The sequence below is a fragment of the Rattus norvegicus genome, chromosome 2 (genome assembly GCF_036323735.1).
Source record: "Rattus norvegicus strain BN/NHsdMcwi chromosome 2, GRCr8, whole genome shotgun sequence".
NCBI classification, from domain to species: Eukaryota; Metazoa; Chordata; class Mammalia; order Rodentia; family Muridae; genus Rattus; species Rattus norvegicus.
Genome location: NC_086020.1, coordinates 93963873 through 93986475, shown reverse-complemented (window position 1 = coordinate 93986475; position 22603 = coordinate 93963873). Strand labels below are relative to the sequence as shown.

Genomic DNA, 22603 nt, shown 5'->3' with positions numbered 1-22603 from the left:
TATTTACTCACGATCATTCAATGGTATCAGTTAATTAGGAACATGGGCACCATTGAACAGAACTGTCTTCAGTTTTATAAAGATTTTATTTGCCAATGCAGAAAGGTACGTTTTTGGTATTTTTCTTTAAACCATGACTGTGGGTGGACTGTGTTCTACCACTCTTCCTTAGGTATCAGAGTCCATTCCCTTTGCTTAATGTGTGCTATATGTTGGTACAGGCAGGCCACCTCTGGTGGAACTGCAGCCTCGGTGCCTGGAACTACATCTGGAAAACAGTAGGGTCTTCACATTGACCTTATTGAGTAATCTGTCCTCTTTCTCCTGACATCAGCAGGAAGATAATTCTGGTGACACTGTGGAAGGCTGTCTGAGACACTGTAGAGACTCATAGGATGGGGCTGGACCACAGAGGGAGACATCAGAGGACCTAACAGGAAAGCCCAGCACTGACTGCTGTTGGAGTCACTGGAAGTCCTAGCTTGGAGCCCTGGCTTTGACACTGCTCCACACTTGGCTTGCTCTCTTGCTGGTTTCCCTGTGTGCTCTCACATTAGCTCTAACCTACTTGCAGAGGTCTTCTGAGACTGTTACCTACTATGGGATGAGATACTGATACCCTGGGAATTGAACCGTGCATGCCAAACACTGAAAAGCAGGCTCAAAGGCTGTGAGAACTATGAGCTCCACTGGCTCACTAGTCTTCAGTTGGCACTTGTACCACGTGGCACACAGTATAGATAAATCAGTAACATGTCTTTCCTGTGGTTTCTTTTGCCCCCCACCCCCACTTTGATATTACAAGGATTATTTCTTTCTTCCCTTTTCGACGGAGCACGGAAAAGCTATCTGTTTGGATCACTCATCGGTTCGCCTGCTCAGTCAGGTGGCGAGACTGTTTATTTCCATGTCAGCTGCTCGGCCATCCCTACTTTGCTGGCACTTTTTGGGCTGGTCTGACTTGGAGGGTATTGGTCTGCCTTGGTCCCTGCCATTTCTTCAGATTCATGGCCACCAAGCAGCCTTGGGAGGGGAACATCCCAAGTACAGAATCCTGAGGATTGACAGACAGCAGTCCAAGAGAGGCTCACTGAGCCAGAGGGACTGGAAAGTGGGAGGATGTGAGTCGGATCAACAGTTACTTAGCAGCAGCTGAGTACAGCACGCGTGCAGTTGTTATAGCGGTTACTTCAACCCAAAGTGCTTCCTGAAGGGCAAATGGGACCGCTGTGAGAGAGCATCCGTGATGCCTGGTCTACATTTGGCGCCACACAATTTGAAGTGTGGCCTCGTAGCCCTCCAGGAATCACAAAGAAGAGCGCATGCGCACTGAGGTCTGCATCCCCACACAGTATCAGAGCTGATATTAGGACATCAAAGAATGAGATTTTTTTAAAATGACAGTAGAAGTGGAATGTGTTCCACTGACTTTAATTAGGCGCCAGACATCTCTTTTCCCTTGGTAAAAGTCTACTCTGTGTGGGATTGGCAGGGGACTTCAAGTGGACGGACCTGCAGGCTGCTCTGTTCCCTAGGAGACAAGACACAGACCAAATTGCTGAGCTTTGAGACTCCAGTTCCCCGGGTGGTTAGGTGTGTTCTGCGTTAAGGATTCCAACAGTTCCATAGCTCTGAGTTTACACAGGTAGAATGACTATGGGCCTACAGAATGACCCTCACCAATTCACCTTTTGGCCCTTGGGCCAGTCTTACTCAGGAAGGGTAGTCAAGCATTCAAGGCTACACGTGGGAGTGAAGCCCTAGCCTGTGAGCCTCCCCCTCAGACAAGCTGACTTTCCTCTTGGCCTGGAGCAGGTATTTATAGGCTTGCAGGGGGAAAGGAGGGTAATGTCTGCTCAGGCTCCCAGTGAGTCTATTAGCAATCGCAAAGCACAGGTGCTATGCCCAATCACTCATTTAATCCCCAAGACAAACTTCTCAGTGGGTGGTACCCCCCAACCCCAACATCACAGACAAGTCACCTGGAGCTGGATGCTTTTCCTATGGAAATTTGGCTCTAACCTTAACCCTCTTTGGTCTGATCCTCAGGCATATTCTTGCTCTGGGGCAGATGAGGACAGACATTCTTGTGCATCCTATGTGGCAACATAGAAATTAGCCATTTCTGGCCGTTCCAAATAGCAAACAAATTTTAACACACTTTTATATAAAACTGACCTTTATTACAATTTAAAAAGAACAAAGACAAGTTAATAAGTGCCTTTAATTACAATGTACCTGCTATTTACAAGTAATTATACTTTTAATATACAGCTTGAGGAAGGTTCATTCCATGTGAACTAGAAGCCATCACAAGTTAAACTCCACCCTTTTATGACTATTCAGAGTTGACACATTAGCATCAGAGACAGAAAACAAACACCCGTGTCAGTTCCTTAAGTACCATTACCAAATGAAAAACCGTGATCTGGCCGTAGAAGAGTAGAAATATGCCCCGACTGAAACATGACAAAAAGTATTGCTATCATCTAATCCTAAATACAATGCACTGGATCATTAACAATGCAACACAATTTATATAGCACCGTTTAAGGAGATCAAAGCCTGTGTCCTTACATTATCTTACTTGTTCCCAAAACATCCCTATGAGGTAGGCAGTGGTTGGTAATCTTTATCCCCATCTTGTAATATGGAGAAACTGAGGCACAGAGAAGTTCAATCATTTGCTTGAGGTCACACAGTAAAGTTGATGGTGGAACAGGGACCATATAGCCCTGTGCTCGCCTCCAAAATGAATCATTCTCGTTAGACAAAACTGGACAATTTAATTTAACACATTAATTCACGTTTCCAAGAAAATTTAAAATGTGCTTTTCCCCCCTTCACCAGTACAAACTGTTGAAACACTGTAGGCAAGAACAGACAAGGGCAGACAGATTTATGCTTTGCTGGAAAGGTATGGGAGTCTTTTCTTTTACTCAAGGAGTTGATCTTCCTAGTGGAGACAGTTTAAAGTCCTTGGAGAAAATATCCTGAAAAGGCTCTTCTCCTGGCTTTCAGATTACAGCTTTAGTGGCCATGCTAAATTTTCCACAAACTCGGCTTATTCTTGAGTTACAAAGAAAATATCTAAATAAAAAGTTTAACCTTTGAGTTAAGAGTCCTCCTTTACACATTTACGGTTTACATGTTAAGACAGTGGTTCTCAGCCTGTGGGTCAAGACCCCTCTGGAGCTCTTCACCAGCCATCCTGCAGGTCAGACATTTACATTATGATTCATAACAGCATCAAAATTACAGTTATGAAGGAGCAACAAAACACTTAATGGTTGGGGGTCACCACAACTGTACTAAAGGGTCACAGCATTGGGAAGGTTGAGAACAACAAGCTTAGGAAGTGGGGACAGTGTATTTTGGAGAGAGAGTCAGGAGCTAATCACAACACATAGTTCAAATTTTGCTTTTTGAACTCCTTTAGAGTCAATTGTGTATTTGATACTTAAAAAAAGTACTAAAAATACATGGAACCATTGGAGTTCCAGACTCAACTCTCTAGACATCCATCCATCCATCCATCCATCCATCCTCCATCTTTCTTTAACTTTTTCTTTCTTTCTCTTTTTCATTTTTGGCATTTTTTATACAGCATCTCTACTAGACAAATACTGTGAATGCTTTCACATCCCTGGTTAGTTGGCAGGTCTCTGTGAAGTAACATGGAGGAATCAACTTCAGAGAGAGAGAGAGAGTGAGAGAGAGAGAGAGAGCAAGAGAGAAAGCGAGAGAGAAAGAGTATGAGAGAGAGTGAGAGCACCAGCCACAGTCACACATTACAGAGAGGCTGAACTTTGTGCCAGGTTCATTGACTGAGTTTACATGGAAAACACATAGAAATACGTTAGGAATGGTCAAAGTCACCAGCCTTGGCTTGGAGGTCAGTGTGCGACCTTCTCTTGGAGCCTGAGAAGCAGGGGATGGGAGATGGCCACTGCAGCTCAAAGTCAGTGGTTCCACAGGGGCTGGTGGTCGGTAGTGGAAGAGAATCAGGGCATCCTGTAGATATGGCACAGAGGTGATAGTTGGGGAGACATTCATCAGTGCGGACATGTCCGTGGCAAATGGACAAAGGAACGGTAGGCCATCTATGAGGGGAAGGAGACACTGACTTCACATCCTAGTCCTTCTGCCTCCTTAAGAGCATCAGACTCGGAAAAACTGACTTTATATCCCAGTTCTTCAGCCTCCTTAAGGGCATCAGAGTCAGGGGAAGAACCATAAAATTCTGAGGCTAGTGTGGATATTTATGAACATATAAAACAAAGGTTTAAGCATTTTCACATTTAACAAAAAGCTCCTTACTCCTTCATGAATGAGATGCTCAGACAGTTACACATATCTGCAGAGATAATTAGTAACTGCTGTGTCTTGAGTTACTTTGTACCTTACTTGAATGAGAGGATGAGAGGAGTACCTTCAAACTGGTTGGGAACCTAAGAGGCTTGTTACAGTCAACCATTCTTAGAAGGGAAGCGCTGCAATGAGAACTACACTGCACTTGTAAGTGTATTTATCTGGCTGTACTTGAAATCCCCACAAGTCACAAGGCATGCCAATGCAACAGGGTTATTGAATAGGTGGGCAACGTGACAGGATTTCCCTGTGCCAGTCTGACGAGGGACAGTCATCAACCTTTATAACACAGATACCCAGAACATTTTACTCAGAAGAGGGCCTGGCCTTGTAGCCCAGGTTGGTCTTGAATGTAAGACCTTCCTTCTTTCCTACTCTCCCTGTCACATGATAACAGGCATGGGCTGCCATGCCGAGTTCCTATATCTTAAACCAAACCAAGCCAGCCCTACAGAATAGCAATGCCAATCCAAGGGGAAAGTCTGTACTGGGATAAATGAATATTAAAGGAATGATCTTTAATACTGCCTTTTAAAGAAAATTATGCTGCCAATTTTATCTGAGAGTGAAAATCTGAATAAACATCTCTCAGTTAAGTGAAAGAACCTGAAGAACAACAAAACATAAATATTTAGAGGTAAGATGTAAAAATAATAAAAGACCCAAAAATTGAGCAAGACATAGGATTTAAAAAAACCATGCAGGGGTTGGGGATTTGGCTCAGTGGCAGAGCGCTTGCCTAGAAAGCGCAAGGCCCTGGGTTCGGTCCCCAGCTCCGGAAAAAAGAACCAAAAAAAAAAAAAAAAAAAAACATGCAGATGTCCTTTTTCTTCCAATTTTTAACATTTTATCTCCAAATTTTAGATAAAAATTCTATTTTTCTCTGCGTTCTGTACTGTAAGAGAAGCACTTGTGGCATAAGTGTGCCCACAGCAAGGAAAGATGACGCAAATGCCTCTATAAATGGATCCGCATTCCTCGCCGTGGGCACACACTCCTATTTTCACATCGGCCAGTCACTAACAGCAAACAGCACACTTTCAGTGTCCCCTTGGCACAGTGTCATACACCTCTTAGAGCTTCCAGGACATAGCTCTCCATGCAGACTGTGATTCCCACAGCCATCTCTCTCCTAAGCTGCCTGGGTACCGGAAACCAACACTGTCAGAGGAATGGCGCCCAGATCACGGGGACTCCCTTCTGTCATCACAGGGAGCACCGACCTCAATATTCCCATTTCCAAAACCCTGCTTCAGCCTGGCATCAGCCACTGCATCGGCACAGGACAGGCCTTGTAATCCTTGTTCCTTTATCACCTGCTGGGCCTGCTGGGAATGCTCGGGTTTAGCAAGGAATGGTTCTCCCATGTGGTATCTGCCCCCCCATACCTGGGAGGCCCCCTTGCCTCCCAGCCTGCCTGCCAGCCGGCTCAAGGTTTCTCTTCTGTTGCTTTAGGGCGAATCTCTTCCTTTCACACACCGAGTGAACACCTGTTTACAATCCTCTCGGCTGAATGCGCATTGAGTCACAGTGTGACAAAGCCGCCTCCAGACAGCACTGTCTTTCAATGGGAGAATTATGAACACAATTTGAAGTCTGAATGTATTCATTAGGAAAACTAAATGAAGCCAGCTCAAGAAGGCGTCTCATAATTACCAAATAAAACAACTGGAGAATGGTTCCTTTTACTTCTGCTCTTATGACACGAGTTCATCATGCTAGTAGGATAAACTTTCCAAATATGCAATAGAACACAGTCTAGTTAGTGCCAGGGCCAGCAACACTTCACACGCACATATGCACACCCATACACACATGTGCGTACACACAGCTCATCCCTGGTGAGGGCCCGGCTTGCTCTAACTCTACAGGGGAGAATCAAGGAAGAGAAGCACCAGGCGTCTGGGTGAACTGTTAGTTCTCTGTGTTGGGTGCCTACTGCTATTTTCCATTCAGTTAGAACTTACTGTGGGAGAATTCCATTCTGTTGAATTTACTGTAGGACACTTTTTGTTTTCTCACAAAGAATATCAGTATTATTTAGAAGTTTTGCAGACTTAGTGAGTGATTTAGATAAGGACAAGTCAAAAATATGCAGCCAACATAGTTATAAAAACAACTTTCTTTTAGAATTTCGGAAAGGTTCCACATAAGATAGTCTATGGTTTTTTCCTGATTTCCCTTTTGGGGAGTATGTGAAGCAGTGTAAAGTGCTTTCAAGCTTTTAGAAGTATTTAAACAAAAAGAAATAGCTACTTTTAATCTAGATAGGAAAATAATCTTATAATTTATTTCTATCTTTGTGGATAAGTTTATGTAAGCAGGATAATTGAATGCATGCTGTAGATGCAGTGGTGATGTTTGTGTGTAAGTCCAGCCTGCAGTGGACACAGTGGTGATGTTTAGGTGTAAGTCCAGCCTGCAGTGGACACAGTGGTGATGTTTAGGTGTAAGTCCACCCTGCAGTAGACACAGGGCTGATGTTTGTGTGTAAGTCCAGCCTGCAGTAGACGCAGTGGTGACGTTTAGGTGTAAGTCCAGCCTCCTTTTGATGATGATTTTTTGCACATTTAAACTCTGTAACATTTAGACTTTAAACTAAACTACAGGCTCCATCCAGCTCAGAGACAGGAACACGGAATATGGATTTCGAGCCAAGTAAAAGAATACAAGCTCACAGCAAACCAAAAGCCTGAACAATCAAGTCAAAGACGATGGCACAGCAGGAGATCCAGGGTAGCCCCGTGCTGAGGCTCAGCTGAGCAGAGCTGTGTCCCTCACATCTTCCAGTCCCAACCAGCTAGTGCTTGTCCTTTCAGAATTGGTGTTGGAGGGAGGGCCTTCTGGTTCCTTGTACAGAACACTGCCAGATGCATTTCATGACTATGTTGCATTTCATGTTTGGAAACTCTGGGGACATTCGGACAACAGGATTTCAAGACATGATTATTTATAATGAACCTATCTCTAAAGAGTTTTATACTTTAGAGATCACACCGGCTTCCCTGCAGGGACTAAAACATAACCGAGCTCCTGAGCTGTAAGGTGCCTGTAAGAATTTGCATGGTACAAGCACATGGCCCCGTGACATGGGTAGTACCACGTGATGAAGGGACCCTCGTAGCCTGAGAGATGTTTGGGCCAAACGCACTAATTCACAGCAGTGGAAATCAGTGGTTACAACAAGTCTTGCTCTTTACTGCTCCTGGGCTCCCAGGGTAGCCCCGTTAGTGCGTGACCAGCAGAGGCTAGGCCTACCCATGTGACATCTTCATGGATGACTAGGCTGATGTCAACAACATCTAAGAGAGTTTGCAGCTCCACGGGTGTGATCCACAACCAGGATGGAAACACAGGCCACAGCTGGTCACTTCACCCTCCCAGGCATGCTCCTTGTCACAGGGAGGGAAGCCAGCATGATTAATAAGTCACTAGAATAAGATGTCACACAGCAGTAGGACATGGTGTCCTCTCCCTTCATCTGTAGCCTGCACGTCAGCTAGGCTCCTTTTAAAATGAAAAGTGAACACGATTTCCAATGCCGGCCTCGGAAGATCCAGAGAGATGATTGAACTTTGTATCTGAGCTGCTTTAGCCACTGATTGTTGTGAGGCGATGAAAATCCGGGCAATTTGCATCAGCAGATACTGCACAGTGCACACCGCTGCTGGCGTGCTTAGGGTGTCGCTAGACTTCAGTGAAAGTCCGATACTTTCAGGAAGTTAGAAATTCCCAAGTCAGAGTCTGTTCTATTTTTAACACTGAGTACTTCAGCAGTGACATAGCTATTTATGTCCACCGCATTTTGCCACCAGTGCTGTCTGAGAAGCTGAGTCTTAACAAATCTTCAATGTTAAATTACTTGTTAGAGAAAAGAATAAAAACTGCTCATAATTATCTAGCTTATGTGCTTTGTGGTATCTTTTCAAAAAATGAGAGTATAAATCATTGTACATAAAATCCAAATAGTTAATATATATATATATCTTCTGGCACTTCTAGAAATTAGGCATTAAACATAAAACATCTTATAAATTTATATAATAAAATAAATGTTTACATTTTACTCAGATTACCATCAGATTACAGGAAAGTCACACGTGTGGGCAGCAAAGATCACTGGAAACACAAATTTATGTCTGCAGCCCTTTGGGGATAGACACCATGGCTGCCATCCACACATAAACATTAAGGCTCTGTTTGGAAGGGAGAGAGCGCTGGCTTTAAATAACAGCAGAAGTACCACAGTACTTACGGAAAATCCAAACACTGTTGGGGAAGGTTCTAAACATAAAACGTTAAAATGCATCTAAACTGACCTCATGTACCGTGTGAAGACTGCAGACGCAGAGTCCAAATGAGGAGCAAAGACCCCGAGACCCCAGGGACAGCCCACCCCACACCTCACAGCCTGAGCATCCAGACGCCCAGGGGCCAACAGGGCAGGTCTGGGAGGAGGGCGGGTTAGTGGGAAGCAGTTTCTCTGCAAGCTGACATTTAGCTGAAGGCCAGTGCAGGCCAGTGGGAGACCGTCCTTGGGATGAAGCACACATGGGAGGTTTCCAGTGTTTTAGCACAAGTAGCGGAGGGAAGGAGAGGAAGAAAACAGGGGTCCTCCACAGCCACAGAATTCCAGGCAGCTGGGATTTCAGCATGGGTGGGCGGGGCTCCACCTCCACCTCCTGCAGCCACAGCCAGGCTTCTTCTGTGGAGTGTGCAGGTCGGGGTACCAAGGGTTTCTTGGGAGCACGGAGGTTGCCTGCCCTGGAAGGCAGGTCCGTACCTTACTGTTTCAGAAAGCGGGAAACAGTTGTGAGCCCGCACTTGACTTCAGTTAACCAGAGTAGCATGAGAGCTGTCCATCACAGCCTCTTTCCGTTGCTAGAGCCTGGTGACATCCCTGCCTTGCTGCAAGTCCCCAATGCTCTCATAGTCATTCTCCTTGGGGACAAGGTGGCCATTGGTCCCCAGAGGGACCTTGTCGTCCTCTCTGTTTAGAGTCTGTATGGCTTCATAGTCAGGCTCTGGTTCCTCACCGGGCCTCCTTGCTGGTGGCAGCATGCTGATGCTGTTGGGAGTTTTCTCGAAGTCTTTCACAGTGGCATAGAGGTCGTTACAGGAAGATGATGACCTCTGAGGGGGACCCTGCGGGCACTGGCAGGTAGATTCCGGCCCAGGTTTGTGTGCCGATTGTCCAGGCTTATTCACTGAAGAATACATTGCTGAGATCTAGGGAACAGAGAGACATGAACAAGCCACCTGCCACTGTGACTCCCTCCTCCCCTTCTTGGTGACAAGCTATATACCCAGGGACATGCCCCACCCCCTGTAAGAGTTATATGTTACTAGAGAATAATTAAACTAGCTTCCTTTCTGTAGATGAGTCGTATTTGATTAACTCTCTAGAAACCAAGTTTTGTGGAGTTCTGGTGGGACCAGACGGAGCGCTTGTGGCTATAGAACATTGACTAGTGGGAGTTCAAGGAATCACAGAGGACTCAGTAGGAAGCAGTGTGTGAGCCAACGAGGGTGCTCCAGAGATACAAGCGAGAGCATGGAGGTTAGGAGGCCTCTGAAGAGCCTCAGCCATTGGCTATCCCTGTGAGAGTGGAGTGACAGAGGCGTCCCAGCTGACCCCCAGGTTCTGCCCTGTGTAGTTAGGGAAATGGGTAGAGGGAAGCCCTAGCCCTGGGAAAAGGAGCACCAGGGGAATGGATGCTCTGAGGAAAGTATGTCTTGAACTCCAACATCCTTCATTTTCCTGCACTGCACTCAAGAGTTCTCTGTTCAAGGCAGCATTCCTGCTTGTGTGGGGGTCTCCACAGGCACATGGGCCCACGCTGGGCCTTCCATTCCAGCTGTGTGCAACAGGCGCAGGGAAGATGTCTGGTGCTCTGTCGGAACCTAGCACGCTGTGGCTTCTACACTTAGAAGGCATCACTAAAAATCTCCTGAATTTTTACCCTGGTTCTTGGAAATTCCCCATCTGTTCTCGCTGGTTACCTCGAGTGATGTGAGTCTCAGCCGGTTCAGTTCATCTTTCCTGAGGAGACCAGCACCCAGCCTTCCTCAGGGAAACATTTCCCGTCTCCCACTCATCCTGACTTTCAGAATTTTCCAGCCTAGCGCTGATTTCCTTCTATGGCGGCTGCCCAGCTGTTGACTGAACTCTTTCTCCTTTTTCTTACCCTGTTCTTCCTCCTCTTCGTGTGGGCCAGCCCTTGCTCCAGCCTAGTGTCCTTCACTCTGCTTACCCACACGGCCTGCCATCTTTGTGTTTTACTGCCTATCATATATCTTCTCAACATGGGCAACCATCTCAACCTTGACATCTGAGCACAGGCCTGAGGGCTTGTCACATCTTTCAAACAAAGGAAACTACCACAGGACATTTATTCTTGGGGAGAAGCACTACTTTTTGTGGGGGGAGGAGTGGTGGGCAGGGTCTTGTGCATTCTGGGCTTCATTGAACTAAACATTCTCCAGCCTCCCAAGCGGGCACTGAGAATAACGGAGACTGTGTGGGCTAGATTGTTTTGTTTCAACTTGATATAAGTGGAATCATCTGACAGGAGAGAAAGAACCTCAATTGAAAAGGGGCCTTTGTACAACCAACTGTAGACAAGCCTGTAGGCCATTTTTTAAAATAAACGATTGGTGTGGGAGAGCCCAGCCCACTGTGGATGGCACCACCCCTAGGCAGGTGACAGTGGATTATATAAGAAAACAGGATTTCTTACATCAGTATTCCATGGCCTCTGACATCCCTCAGTAACAGAGTTTTAAGTCTTATGTAGCCCAGGCTAGCCTAATATAGCCAGGGCTGGCCTTGAACTCTTGATCCTCCTGCCTCTTACCTCCCATGTGACAGGACTGTACTTGTTTGCCACCAGAGGGAATTTGTGTTAACTGGGACTACAGACTTAGCTTCCTTTTATTTTTAACTTTTCTTTTGAAAGTTGCTTGTGTTTGTGAGTGCAGATGCCTGAGGATGCAGAGGCCCTGGATCCCTCTGGAGCTGGTGAGGCAGCTGCCACAGCTCAGGTAGGTTCTGGTTCTGAACTCCTGTGCAAGCGCAGCACACACCCTTAACTGCTAAACCATCTCTTCAGGTCTAGATGTCTACATTTTGTACAGATGTTATAGGTTATTTGAAAAGAATTGAAATTTACCTCCTCTTCTGTAAGAGTTGGGTCTTCTTCTCGAGACTTGTATGACAAGGAACTAAATCTCTGTCAAAAAAAAAAATATATAAACCAAAAAGTAAAGCAGTTTGAAGCCAATAGCTTAACCTAGCACACACGTGCATGTCCACACAAATGCTTTCAAGTGATTTCTACAGGATACGGGCAACTCTGTGTCTTCCGCATCAGCTGTTCCCGTGATCTTGGTGGCCCAGGGGCTTCACAGGTGTGCAGAGGTCTTCTGATGTTAGTGTTTGGTTCCTAACTGCCTCAAGGAAGGGCTGATCAGCAGTTCTACACAGAATACCAGCACTTAGATCCGACAGCCTGTGGGTATCACCAGGAAGAACCCCATGGCTCTCAGTTTCCCCTGACCTGTTTCAAGGTGAGCTTGGTTCCTGGTTCTTCCGTGATTTGCGCCCTGGTTTATTAACTATTTCTAACATATTTCTGACCTTAATTCTTGATTCCAACAAAAACATATCCATGCAAACTATCTCTCCCCCACCCTGACAGATGCTTCTCCATCTCCCAGTGTCCTTCATTGTCCCAGGCCTTAACTCCCTCTCTGTTCCTCTTTGTCCTCCGCCAGGTCAGCTTTCCTAATTCATCTCCTCTCTTTAATCCCAACCGATCTCAGTACTTGGTTGTGATGCAACTATCTGTTCCTCCTCCTCTTCATGTCCTCTTCCGCAGTCTCTCCTTCCCACGTTACCAGTGGGTGGGCCCTCAGCGAGGCTCCATGTCTCAGGCCACTTCTCTAAGGCAGACTCTACCCGAGCTTCCTCCTCGGCCCATCTACTTGGTGCTCATGGGCTGCTAGCTTCATTCTGAATTTCTCTGTACCCGTGTCCTTCGGTTCCTTCTTGGTTACCACAAACACAGTTGTTTGCTATGCACTGCACTCAGTCGTCCCTCCTACATACTGCATTCTGCCCTTCTACACTAATGTGGTGGCTTCTCCATCTCTCTTGTTCTGTCTACATCACCAGATCCCCTCCCTTGGTGGGGTCACCTCTACTTACACACAAACATGCTAGAATCAAAACAAGACAAACTCAACCGGACTTCCAGCTCTGTCTTCTTCTCACCATGGAACAACGAAGCCTCAGACTTTGCATCCATTCCAGCTGAGTTTCTACCCTCACTAGTCTGAGGAACTCTTCATTTGGTCTCACAGGATGGCCATATCAATATGATGGTGTGTCCTGTGACCTGTGGCTCCCTTTCCTGTTTTTGTCCCTGTTTTGGTCTCTCCTGCTATTCCCTCACCCTCAGAGCCCTGTTCTTGGGGCTCTTCTGGCCCTGGTTTACACTCATCAACCCTATACGTTTAAATACATTTCTGTACTGGTTCTCAACTGTACGAATCCAGCCCCAGCTTCCCTTTTAGACCAGCCATTCCCGGCTGCCCTGAGCTATGTCAATGTTGGGATCAGTCCTGCTCTCTAATGGCTACCCAGCCTTGCCCCAGCTCCTGCTTCTCTGTGATCCTCTAGCTGGGTTCCTGGTGGTTTCCTGTGCCCACCGACTATGCCAGCCTCAGTAACATTACCACCAGCCAAGCTCCTCTCACCCCGTCTCCTGCCTCTGTCCTGACCCTCCAGCTCTGGTTATTAGAGCAGGGGAGGCTTTCAGACATAGATTATACTGTATTATTCTACTTCAATCAGACTAGGAGCCCAGGCTATCTACATTTCCGCCTGTCTGCACACTGCTCTTGTCTTTGCCATTGCTCTTCCCTACCCCAGCCCTCCCTCTGTGTACCAGCCACTGATGCAACGTAGGGGCTTCCAAGTGAGCAAGCTGCACAGTGTCCCAAAGAGCACATGCGTAGCCTTCTTAGTCGCCCCTCAGCTCTGCCGAGGCTTACCCTGGCTTGCACTGAGGCAGATGCTAGCAACTCTGTCCAGGGGCCCCACCCCCACCCCTTCCCAAGCTCCCTTATTTTATTTTTTCCCTTTAAACTGTACGGTGGTTTAAAGGTGCAGTTCCACCTGACCTGGGATTTCCATTAATTTATGACTGTTCGCTGGTGTATTAATTGACACCTAGAGGGCCATATGGCACGCAGTAGATGCTTAATAAAACCTTTTGTTTCGATAAATGTTAAACATTTGAAATTCTTAATTCACACAAAATTGGAATTGTTTCCATGGGAGAGGATCACTTGCTCGTATAATGTGAAGGGATAATTTGAGCCTTAGATGTGTACTTCCAGTTTCTAATGTGAAATCTGGAGAACTGCTTACTAACAAGCGAGGCTTTTATCCTCCATGTGCTTGCCCATAAGAAGACTCAGCAGTTTAGGCAGTGGAAACTTGCATTGGCTTTGTAGTCTTTGGTTATCTGAAGGGTAGAAACTCCCACCCTTCATGGTCATGTCTACAGATACTTTTATGGGGCTTGCAACAGCTGATTATCACAGATAATGTAAAAAGTTGAAACAAACTCAGAATAGCGCACAGGATGACATCATAACGCACCCAACGCAGCCACAGGAGGGGTGGCCATCAGCGAAACGGTCGCTGCCTCTGCTGGGGCTGCAAAGGGCCGAGGGCAGCGACGGCTGGAAGATGATTTGCGGCTGTGTAGATTCTAGAAGTCTGCTATCAGCCGACTGAGGCAGAGCAGGCCTAGTTAATCTGTGAGGGCAAGCCGGCGTGCACAGTGGTTCCTCTGCAAGACACACGCGCTGAAGGTGGTGGACTACTGATGCAGCTTAGGTCTGCTGACTAAAACTTTAGAAATGACTTAAAAATATTGTTTAGGAGCTTGTGAAAACTAAGACCCGTTAGCTGGTGTACAGGAAAATATACAGAGAAGCTGATAGCGGGGACCCTGCTACTCGGACTCTCTGGAAAAGCCACTGTGCTTTGGGCTGTGTGGCTCTGAAAGGCTCAAGGTTACGATGCTGCCTGAGGACAAGAAGAGGGAGATGTCTGGTAAAGAACGTTGCCTATTTAGTTCCTAGTCTTCAAAATTTAGGCAATAATATTGGTCTAATAGAAATATAAGATCTGGAAACTGTCTAAATGAGATGCCGAGACAAGCTTTATAAACAAATATCTTTAGTCAGTTAAGGCTTAGAGAGTGAAAAAAATCCAAGCACAGCTGACTCCATACACACGCACGCACGCACGCACGCACGCACGCACGTCTCAGACAGATGACCTCATCCTGACAAAAGCCCTACCTTGCTGTGTCCACTGGGTGCTTCTGGAGCTTGCTCTTCTGCCCCGTGCTCTCCCTTCTCTGGAAGGTTGGCATTCTCATCCAGAAGTTTAACTGGGACAGGCGGTGGGGTTTCCTCATCCAGGTCACTGGACGTTCCCAGAATGCTCTCTGCATTTGTGCTGTGGCGGCACTTTTTGTTTCTGTCCACAGAGGCGTATTCAGCAAAGTCGGCCTTGCCCTCGGCGTGGGCCCCCTGAAGCTCCTTCAGGGCAGAAGTGGACTTGGACTTGCCGCCCTGGCTTTTGTCTGCCACCTCCTTGATTTCCTTCACTGTCTCATACAAGCAGTCCTCCACCATGTTCTCCTGGGAGGAACTATCCTTGAGCACCTCGTAGGGCCCCTCCACGCCGGGCCCGGAGTCCCCATCTGCAGCCCTGGCGGTGAGCATCGCGTCCACTGCGTTCTCAGGCGGGATTCTGGGCAGTTCCCGGCTCTGGTGGCACTTGGCCTTTCCCGTGCTGTCCTGGGAGTCCAGCAGATCTGAAGCTGAGGTCTGGACTTCCTCATAATGCTGCATGCAGGTCATTGTGCTGTCTTCTGAAAGAACTGAAGGGGCAGGGGTGTTAACAGCAGAGGAAGCCACCCCTAAAAACCAGTGAGTGGACCACCGCGTCATGCTTATGAACCTGGTTTTACCTGATGCTTAGCTGCAAACTCACTGGCAGTGCAGTCTTATTTCCATTACATTGAAAGGGGAGCTATTCACTGTATCCTTCCCAGTACCAGATTTAATAAATGATGTGGGTGTACTTGACTTATAGTTCATCCATTACGTATTACTCCTGCTGAAACCCATGTAGCCAGAGGGTTTGACAGGTACCAGGTGGGGCTTGGGGTGGGGCTGCTTAAAGAAGCCGAGGCAGGAAGACTGAATTCAAGACCAGGCTGGGTAAGCTAGCTCAAAATAAAAAGTGAATGGTGGGCTGAGGCCGTAACTCAGTGGTAGAGTACGTACTTCACACACAGGCCCTGGGTTTCACCCCCACTGTAGCATACAAAATTGACAAGTCCCGGGGCCAGACTCCAAGACTCTAAAAAATGGGGCACAAGAGCTGGCTTAGTGGTTAAGAGCACTGACTGCTCTTCCAGAGGTCCTGAGTTCAGTTCCCAGCAGCCACATGGTGGCTCACAACCATCTACCTGTGATGGGATCTGATGTTCTGGTTTGTCAGCGGATGGCTAGAGTGTACTCACATAAAAGTAAATATAAGAAAGAAATCTCTTAAACAGTGGGGCACGGACGTTGTCTCTTCACCTTGCTGTAATTGGTCTCTGCCTACATGAGGGGAAAAGGCTCTCTTCCCATTGCCACCCCACTTCACCAGTCTCTATCATCTGGCAGACAGAACAGAAGCTGGGACTCCATGACAGACCCTTAGGCCAGCATCAAAAGGGCCCAGAAACACTGCACCCTCTTTCCACATCGCCTCGGGCCCAAATCCTTGCCTCCTCATAGAAGAAGTTCAGATAGGACATCCTTGGATCGCCTCTAAAATAGCAACCATGACACCTGTCAATCAATCATTATCCCACGGATTTTGAGTGTTGGCTAAGTGCCACGGGCTGTTCAACCACTTGTAAGTGGGTGGAATCTGCTCCTAGGGTGCTTACATCAAACAGGTTCACATAGCTCTCACTGTGTGGAAATCAGAGGCAGCGGGCTAGCTGGGAGGGGCCCGTGAGGCCCTGCACCAAAACCACAAAACCAACCCCCCTAATACAACAACAGACCAAGAAAACCAAAACAGGAGGAGGGGACATCTGGGGAGAGGATGTGTGTGGAAGTGAGAGGTAGTGAGGGCGAGGGTAGGCAAAATACAGTATATACTTGTATGGAGGTGTAAACATCCATCCGTTAGGAAGAAGGAAAGAAAAAGAAACGCTAACTATCCTTAGACACAGGATTAGCAGCCCTAGAGTTTTTGCTTCTCCTGCAGGAGTGGCTCCTGCTGGGGCTCTGGCTCAGTTTCAGAACATAGGGCACTGGTGCCTGCAGCCTTGGGTGCCATTGCTGGCGACCCCTGAGTTCCCTTCCTTGCCTTGGGTGAATGCATGCCACACGCTGCAAAGCGGGACGTGACCACTGCAACTACACCTGTCAGTCAGTGTACACCGAGTCAGACGACATGGCTGCCCCAGATTGGACGTCTGCCCTAGAATCGGGCGCCCTGCTTCAAGTTACAGATCCTCAAACTCTGCGATAACAAATGTCAGTCAGGTTATTAGTGACTGTGTGACAAGGATTTGGTTTCCCAAAGATGTCAACATCCTAGTCTCTGGGGACGACATGCTGTATGACACGGCAGCTCTGCATGTGCACTTGCGTGTGCCCCTACGTGTAATCGGCTAACCTTGAGATGGGTAGAGAAACCCAGGTTACCCACACAAGCCTTAGAGATTACATGGACCTAAAGTGTGAAAGATTAAGGCCAGCGAGAGACCTGAAGGTCTGCGAGAAGCAAACCATGCAGGGATGCAGGCGGGTGCAGAGGCGAGGAAGTGATTCTCCATCAGTCCCCAGTAGGGCTGCAGGTACCTGTACTCTGACCCTGACATCTCTAAGTCACTCCAGCATTAGCCTGTGGTAATTTGATCCAATAGCCCTGTGCTGGAGTCCTCTCAGTTTTAAACTGGGGACTTAGTGCCACCTGTGCATGGGCACAGTGAAGGGAATGACAGAGCACTCCAAGAGGGTTCCTGGCACCGGAAGTCAGCAAACAGATTAGGTGTCATTATGCAAATGAGACCTCTGGCTGGTAGTAATAACGACGGGGATAGAGTACGCTCCCTAGTGCTCTGTCTGCATCATGTCTGGGCACGGCTTGCGTGCCTGGTGTGTGTGGAGGTGCGAAGAGGGCGTTGGGTCCCCTGCAACTGCAGTTATGGACAGTTGTGAGCTGCCTCGTCCTCTGCAGAACTTACTGTCGCCGTTGGTGAGCACCCCATTCTGTTCGCTGCTGGCCAGTGCATCTGTGGTCAGGCTGGTCGCTGAATGGCTGAACATCTCCTTGTCGGAAGGCTGAAAAATCCAAACACATCTTTTGGTAAGAATCTGCTGGGCACCAGAGGACACTATGAAAATCAAAGCAGCCAAAGAAATGCCAAAGTCCACTGCCTAAATCAGGTAAAACAAGAATGCTTTAAGCTGAACCCCTTGGATGGCTAGTCACACTCAAGTGGGGACCGTTCTCACCAATGGAGAATGGCTGTGCTTTCCTGAGGGCGGTTCTGGACTCTCAGCACTGGGAGTGTCGCAAGGCTTGGGGCAGTGCGTCTCGCCTGGTGGTTACAGGTGGGCCACAGGTCCACTGTGTTTCCCTAGCTCACGGGAAAAGCAGACCACAGATCACTGTGTGGGTCAGAACAGAGCTAGGCAGGGACCAGCCCTGAAACACAGGGGCTGCCAAGCAAACTACAAAGTATGGCTGCTGTCTCCTGATAGGAAGAGGCTTAAACCTGCTCAACACAGCACTTGATGTCGTACATTTCTGAGTCTATTTCAGAGCTCTAAAATGACCATCTACTGAGTAACTGCTTTGCAAACCTTTCCTACTCTCATTGTTTGCTCCTTCGCTGGATGGTGCGGTGGGGACTGCCTGGAACAGCATGACAGGTAGAGCTCTCACAGGGGCAGGCAGAAACTAGCTGCTTCCGGATGTATTTCCTCTAATATGTTGGACTCCATCCTTTTCACTTTCATGGCTTCTGCTGCCCAAGACACAACATGGGTTTCAGGATATCACAGGGGAACTGGTGTGACCTGTACAGAAGCCTTGGGTTGTTGGCTTCACAAACTTGCTGACTCTGATGGGGAATCAAACAATAACAGACGATGAGCAGCCCTTGATGTGCGGCGATGCCCGAGTGTTTGGGAAGGCTGCCCTTTCGGCCAACACTGCTCCCATCTGCTGATAGGAAATGGTGGCTGCTGGTTTGCCAGGACCCTGGGATACAGAGGCTAATATTGGAGAAATAGTGTCCTTAAGGGACAGAAATAGGGACCAAGGGAACGCTTCCTGTATAACAACATGTCACAGCCAAACTTCTATAATCTCTGTTTGAATGGCCATTTCTCACCTTAGCTCCTGTGAGAAACAAGTCAGCAAACTGTGGGTGATCTAGGGAACTCTGGTGCTACGTGGGCAGCTGTGTGCAGGCCTCACAGGCACTGTCAGCACACAATTCTGCCCTCGAGCAGAATAACAGGGACAGAAGGTCAAGAGCGATGGTGTTCACCCTGGCACCCATATCAGAGTGACCTGGCAAACTAGGTCCCAGCCCTGAACACTGGTTTCACACAGAACACAGGTGGAACTGCCAGGTCTGGCCATACCCAAGAACCCCTGTTGTAGGAGGAAGTGAGGCCCAAGTTCAGCCACCACTTCCTGTCCACCTGACTGGGGAAGGTGGGAGCTGAAGAAAGACAGGGCCCCATCCATCCACCTCCCCTCACATCACACCAGCAATCACGGAAGAGAATGGAGACATGGGAACAAGAAGTGGAGACAACATAAGCAGTGAAAACAGGCTGAGAATATCAGTCAGGGCAGGAGAGATGCCGAGGGCCAGGGCAGCTGTGATGGGTGATGATGGTGGTCTCTGATAAAGGAAGAGAGAGCCCTGGGGTCCAGAAGGAGCCTGGAATCCTGGTAGCTTCCTGTCTGCTTGGGCTACAGGCACATTGGAAAGTGGGGGTTCAGGCAGCCATGTGCTCTGAATATGCCTGAGGGGTGCAAATAACTCTGAGGGCCCTCAGAGTTTAATGCATACATGCTTCCTGGCTCTGAGCAGGAAGTACCTTCCCTCCTAGAACTGCCCTGGAGTTCAGAGGAGACTCAGCACAGTCCTGCAGACATAGCTACTGAGACTGCTGCCTCATACGGGGCACAACACAAGACAGAGGCTGGTCCTCACCCTGGCGATGGATCGCTCCCTGAGACTGTTGGGTCCATGATGATCCCATCAAACGTCGAGGATGGGCTAATGTACCAGGGCCAAGCTATGATGTGGGCCCCAGGCCCTGATGAAGGGCTGCAGTTCCACCCAAATGTATGTCAAAATCGCAGTCCCCGGTGCCACAGACTAACCTTATCTGGAAGCAGGGCCATTTCAGATGGCACTAGTCAAGTCACAGGGTAAATCTGCTATCTTTATGAAAGCGGGGGGCTCGGCCCTCAGGACATGCACTCAGAGGGGGACAGGTGACATGAGGGGTAGAGGAGAAGGCTGGGGGAAGGCGACAGGAAGGACTGAGTGCACTTGCGACCAATCTAACTCTGGAAGGAGCTCAGCACCGAGTGCGGGAGAAACAAGCACTCCTATTTGAGTCATCCAGTTGTTCCTGTGACTGCCCTTCCAGACCAGGCTGGAGGCCCGTAGCAATCTTTCAGGCAGTCCAGCGACTGCTTTCACTTCAGAGCTTCCCCGAACACCGACCGGTCAAGCCGGGCTCCCAGCAGTCCATACAGAAAGCCACAGCTAATCTCCATTTATGTCCACATGCCAGCTTCAGTGGCGTCGAAAGCCAGCAGCAGCGTCATGCCTGGAGAGGTGTACGTGGACAGACAGACAGACACTGCGGCTTACCACATTCATCAGGCTCTCATGGTCTCCACTATGCTGCCGTGGCTTCTTGTCTCTGAAACGGAGAAGAAAACACCATTCTGGTGTCAAATGTGCCCTTAAAGTGAAGCAGACACCATGTTCCCCTAGCCTAACGTTCCTCAGCAGAAAAAGTCCTAACCAGCAGCAAAGGCTGTGTCCCTTTCTGGCGCACAGAGGGTCAAGTTCACAGCAGGAGGACAGCAGGCTGCAAGCAGGAGCTGTCTGTGCCTAGAATGCTCGGATGACAGACAACGCCTTTTCTCATCGTCTCCCTTAGGAGTCTGTGAGTCACGTGCGTGTGGAAAGGGGTGAGAGAACATACAGGAGACACTACTTTGGCACACCAGCAAGGTGACATGTCTCAGGATGAGTCATATGTACTTCCAGTCTATGGAAACGTCTGTTGAGTAAAAATAGAAACGTCTTTTACACCGAACAGTCTAAAGAAAGCCATTGGTTGTAAAGATGACATTTCTATTTGTGTTGAGGAGAGGGTGACTCCTAGCGGGCAAATGAGTCATTACAACAGCAGAATCTTCAAGCTCCTGGAGGCTTGTCCCGTCCTCAAATGCCTGGGTCCACACTTGGCAGGGATTAGGAGAGGCTGCATAAGGCCAGAGAGTCTGGCTTTCTCTTCTTGACAGATTTTAGGGTGGGTTCCATATCAGAATTTTAAATATCATTAACTTTCTTCCCATGTTGGAGCTGGCTAAGCTGGTCCCCACTGACTCCCGGCAACACCAGAAGGCTGCACACCCTGTACCATCTCTGATTGTTCTGAGCAACCAGTCTTAGTTACAAAGAACTCTGCTTCTCCCTGAGCGAAAGGAGACAAGTGTAATGTTTAAAAAGAAAACAGGCGTCTGCACTCAGTGAGTCTCTCCTGTAGGAAAAACAAACCTGTTCCTTCATAAAGGGCAGTTCAGCACACACAGGTTAATAATACATGAGCTCTCCCAAGCCACACAACAGCGACCATCCTCAGTAACTGCCCATGGTGGCAACAGGATGTAGTACCTCACACTTAGATTTCAATATGCCCACGGCCAGAAAAGGACAGCACCCAAAGACTGCTCAAAGAGCGGCAAGAATTCATTCCAGACGTTTAAAACAGGAGGGCTCTTTGCTTTGCTCTCCAGGAAGGTCCATAAGGATTTTCAAGAACGTCCTTTGTAAGCAACCCATGAACACAGAGGGCCAGGGAGGCTTTGAACACTGAGACTCCACTGGGCACAGGAAAACAACAGGTTTAGGCTCCGGAACATGCATGTTTGTTCTAACCTGTCACAACTGGAGCACAGAAGGATGAGGAAGGTGATGAGGAAGAACATGGCCACCGCAGCCAGACTTCCCCACAGCACCATCTGCATCTGCATCTGCCCGCTGCTCAGGGCGCTTCCTGCAGGTCCCATGGTGGGAGCTGGGGTGACCAGCAGGTGGGCTCGGTTCTTCACAGGAGATCACATGGGTCTAGAGGGCTTCCCTCCTGCAGAGAGAACAACACGTTTAGGATCCCTTCCCTGGAGAGGCTGAGCCTTCTCAGTGTCAAGATCCCAAACCAGAAAGATCCCCAAGTCTGAGTTTTTTGAGTGCTGACACGATGCCACACCAGAAACTTCTATTTGCAACATCGAAATGCAGGTATGCTGAGACCGTATAAAATGACCTTCTGTTTGTGTTTGAAGAAACTACAAAATACACATGAATGGCATGGTCAGACCTGCGTCTTTTCTCCAGGATAGCTACCTCTATTTCAGAGTCTGAAAGGTCTCTAACAGCACTTCAAGTGAGAAGCGCACAGCCTCCCTGTCAGGAGAAAGGCTTCGCAGCAGTCAGGGTGATGTGGGCAGAAGGTAGGCGAGCCTGGAACCTGGCTCTCTTCAAGTCTGTGGTCTGATGTTTGATTTCCTCACGTGGGATTTAACTGGGACTGCGCCAGCGTAAAACAGAACATCTGAAGCAATGGGTAGTTTATCATCATGGGGATGGACTTATTTCAAGGGAACTTCTTCAACTCTTCAACCAAGATTTCAGGCACCCCAAAGCAAGGAAACATGCTTATTAGGATTACTATGCCTCAGGCAGGGCAGTATGAAATGTTTACTATGCATGGATATGTATGTAATAATAACCAACTTTGAATTTTTAATTAATTTTTATTTATCTGGGCGTGTGTGTGTGTATGTGTGTGTGTGTGTGTGTGTGTG

The 22603-nt window shown here is 48.0% G+C and overlaps 1 protein-coding gene across 4 annotated transcripts in view; it reads right to left on the bottom strand.

The window, feature by feature from the left end:
* Nucleotides 1-2161: 2161 nt before the first annotated feature.
* Nucleotides 2162-22603, bottom strand: part of Pag1 (phosphoprotein membrane anchor with glycosphingolipid microdomains 1) — a 141568-nt gene continuing 121126 nt past the window's right edge. For 2 of the 4 annotated variants that reach the window (XM_039103032.2, XM_039103031.2), the window contains 6 exons: nt 21678-21882; nt 20379-20430; nt 17715-17811; nt 14752-15338; nt 11544-11603; nt 2162-9600 (listed from right to left, as the gene is read on the bottom strand). In XM_039103032.2, coding sequence (XP_038958960.1) covers nt 9253-9600; nt 11544-11603; nt 14752-15338; nt 17715-17811; nt 20379-20430; nt 21678-21808 — 1275 coding nt within the window. In that variant the 5' untranslated portion in view covers nt 21809-21882 and the 3' untranslated portion in view covers nt 2162-9252. 4 annotated transcript variants of the gene reach the window in all.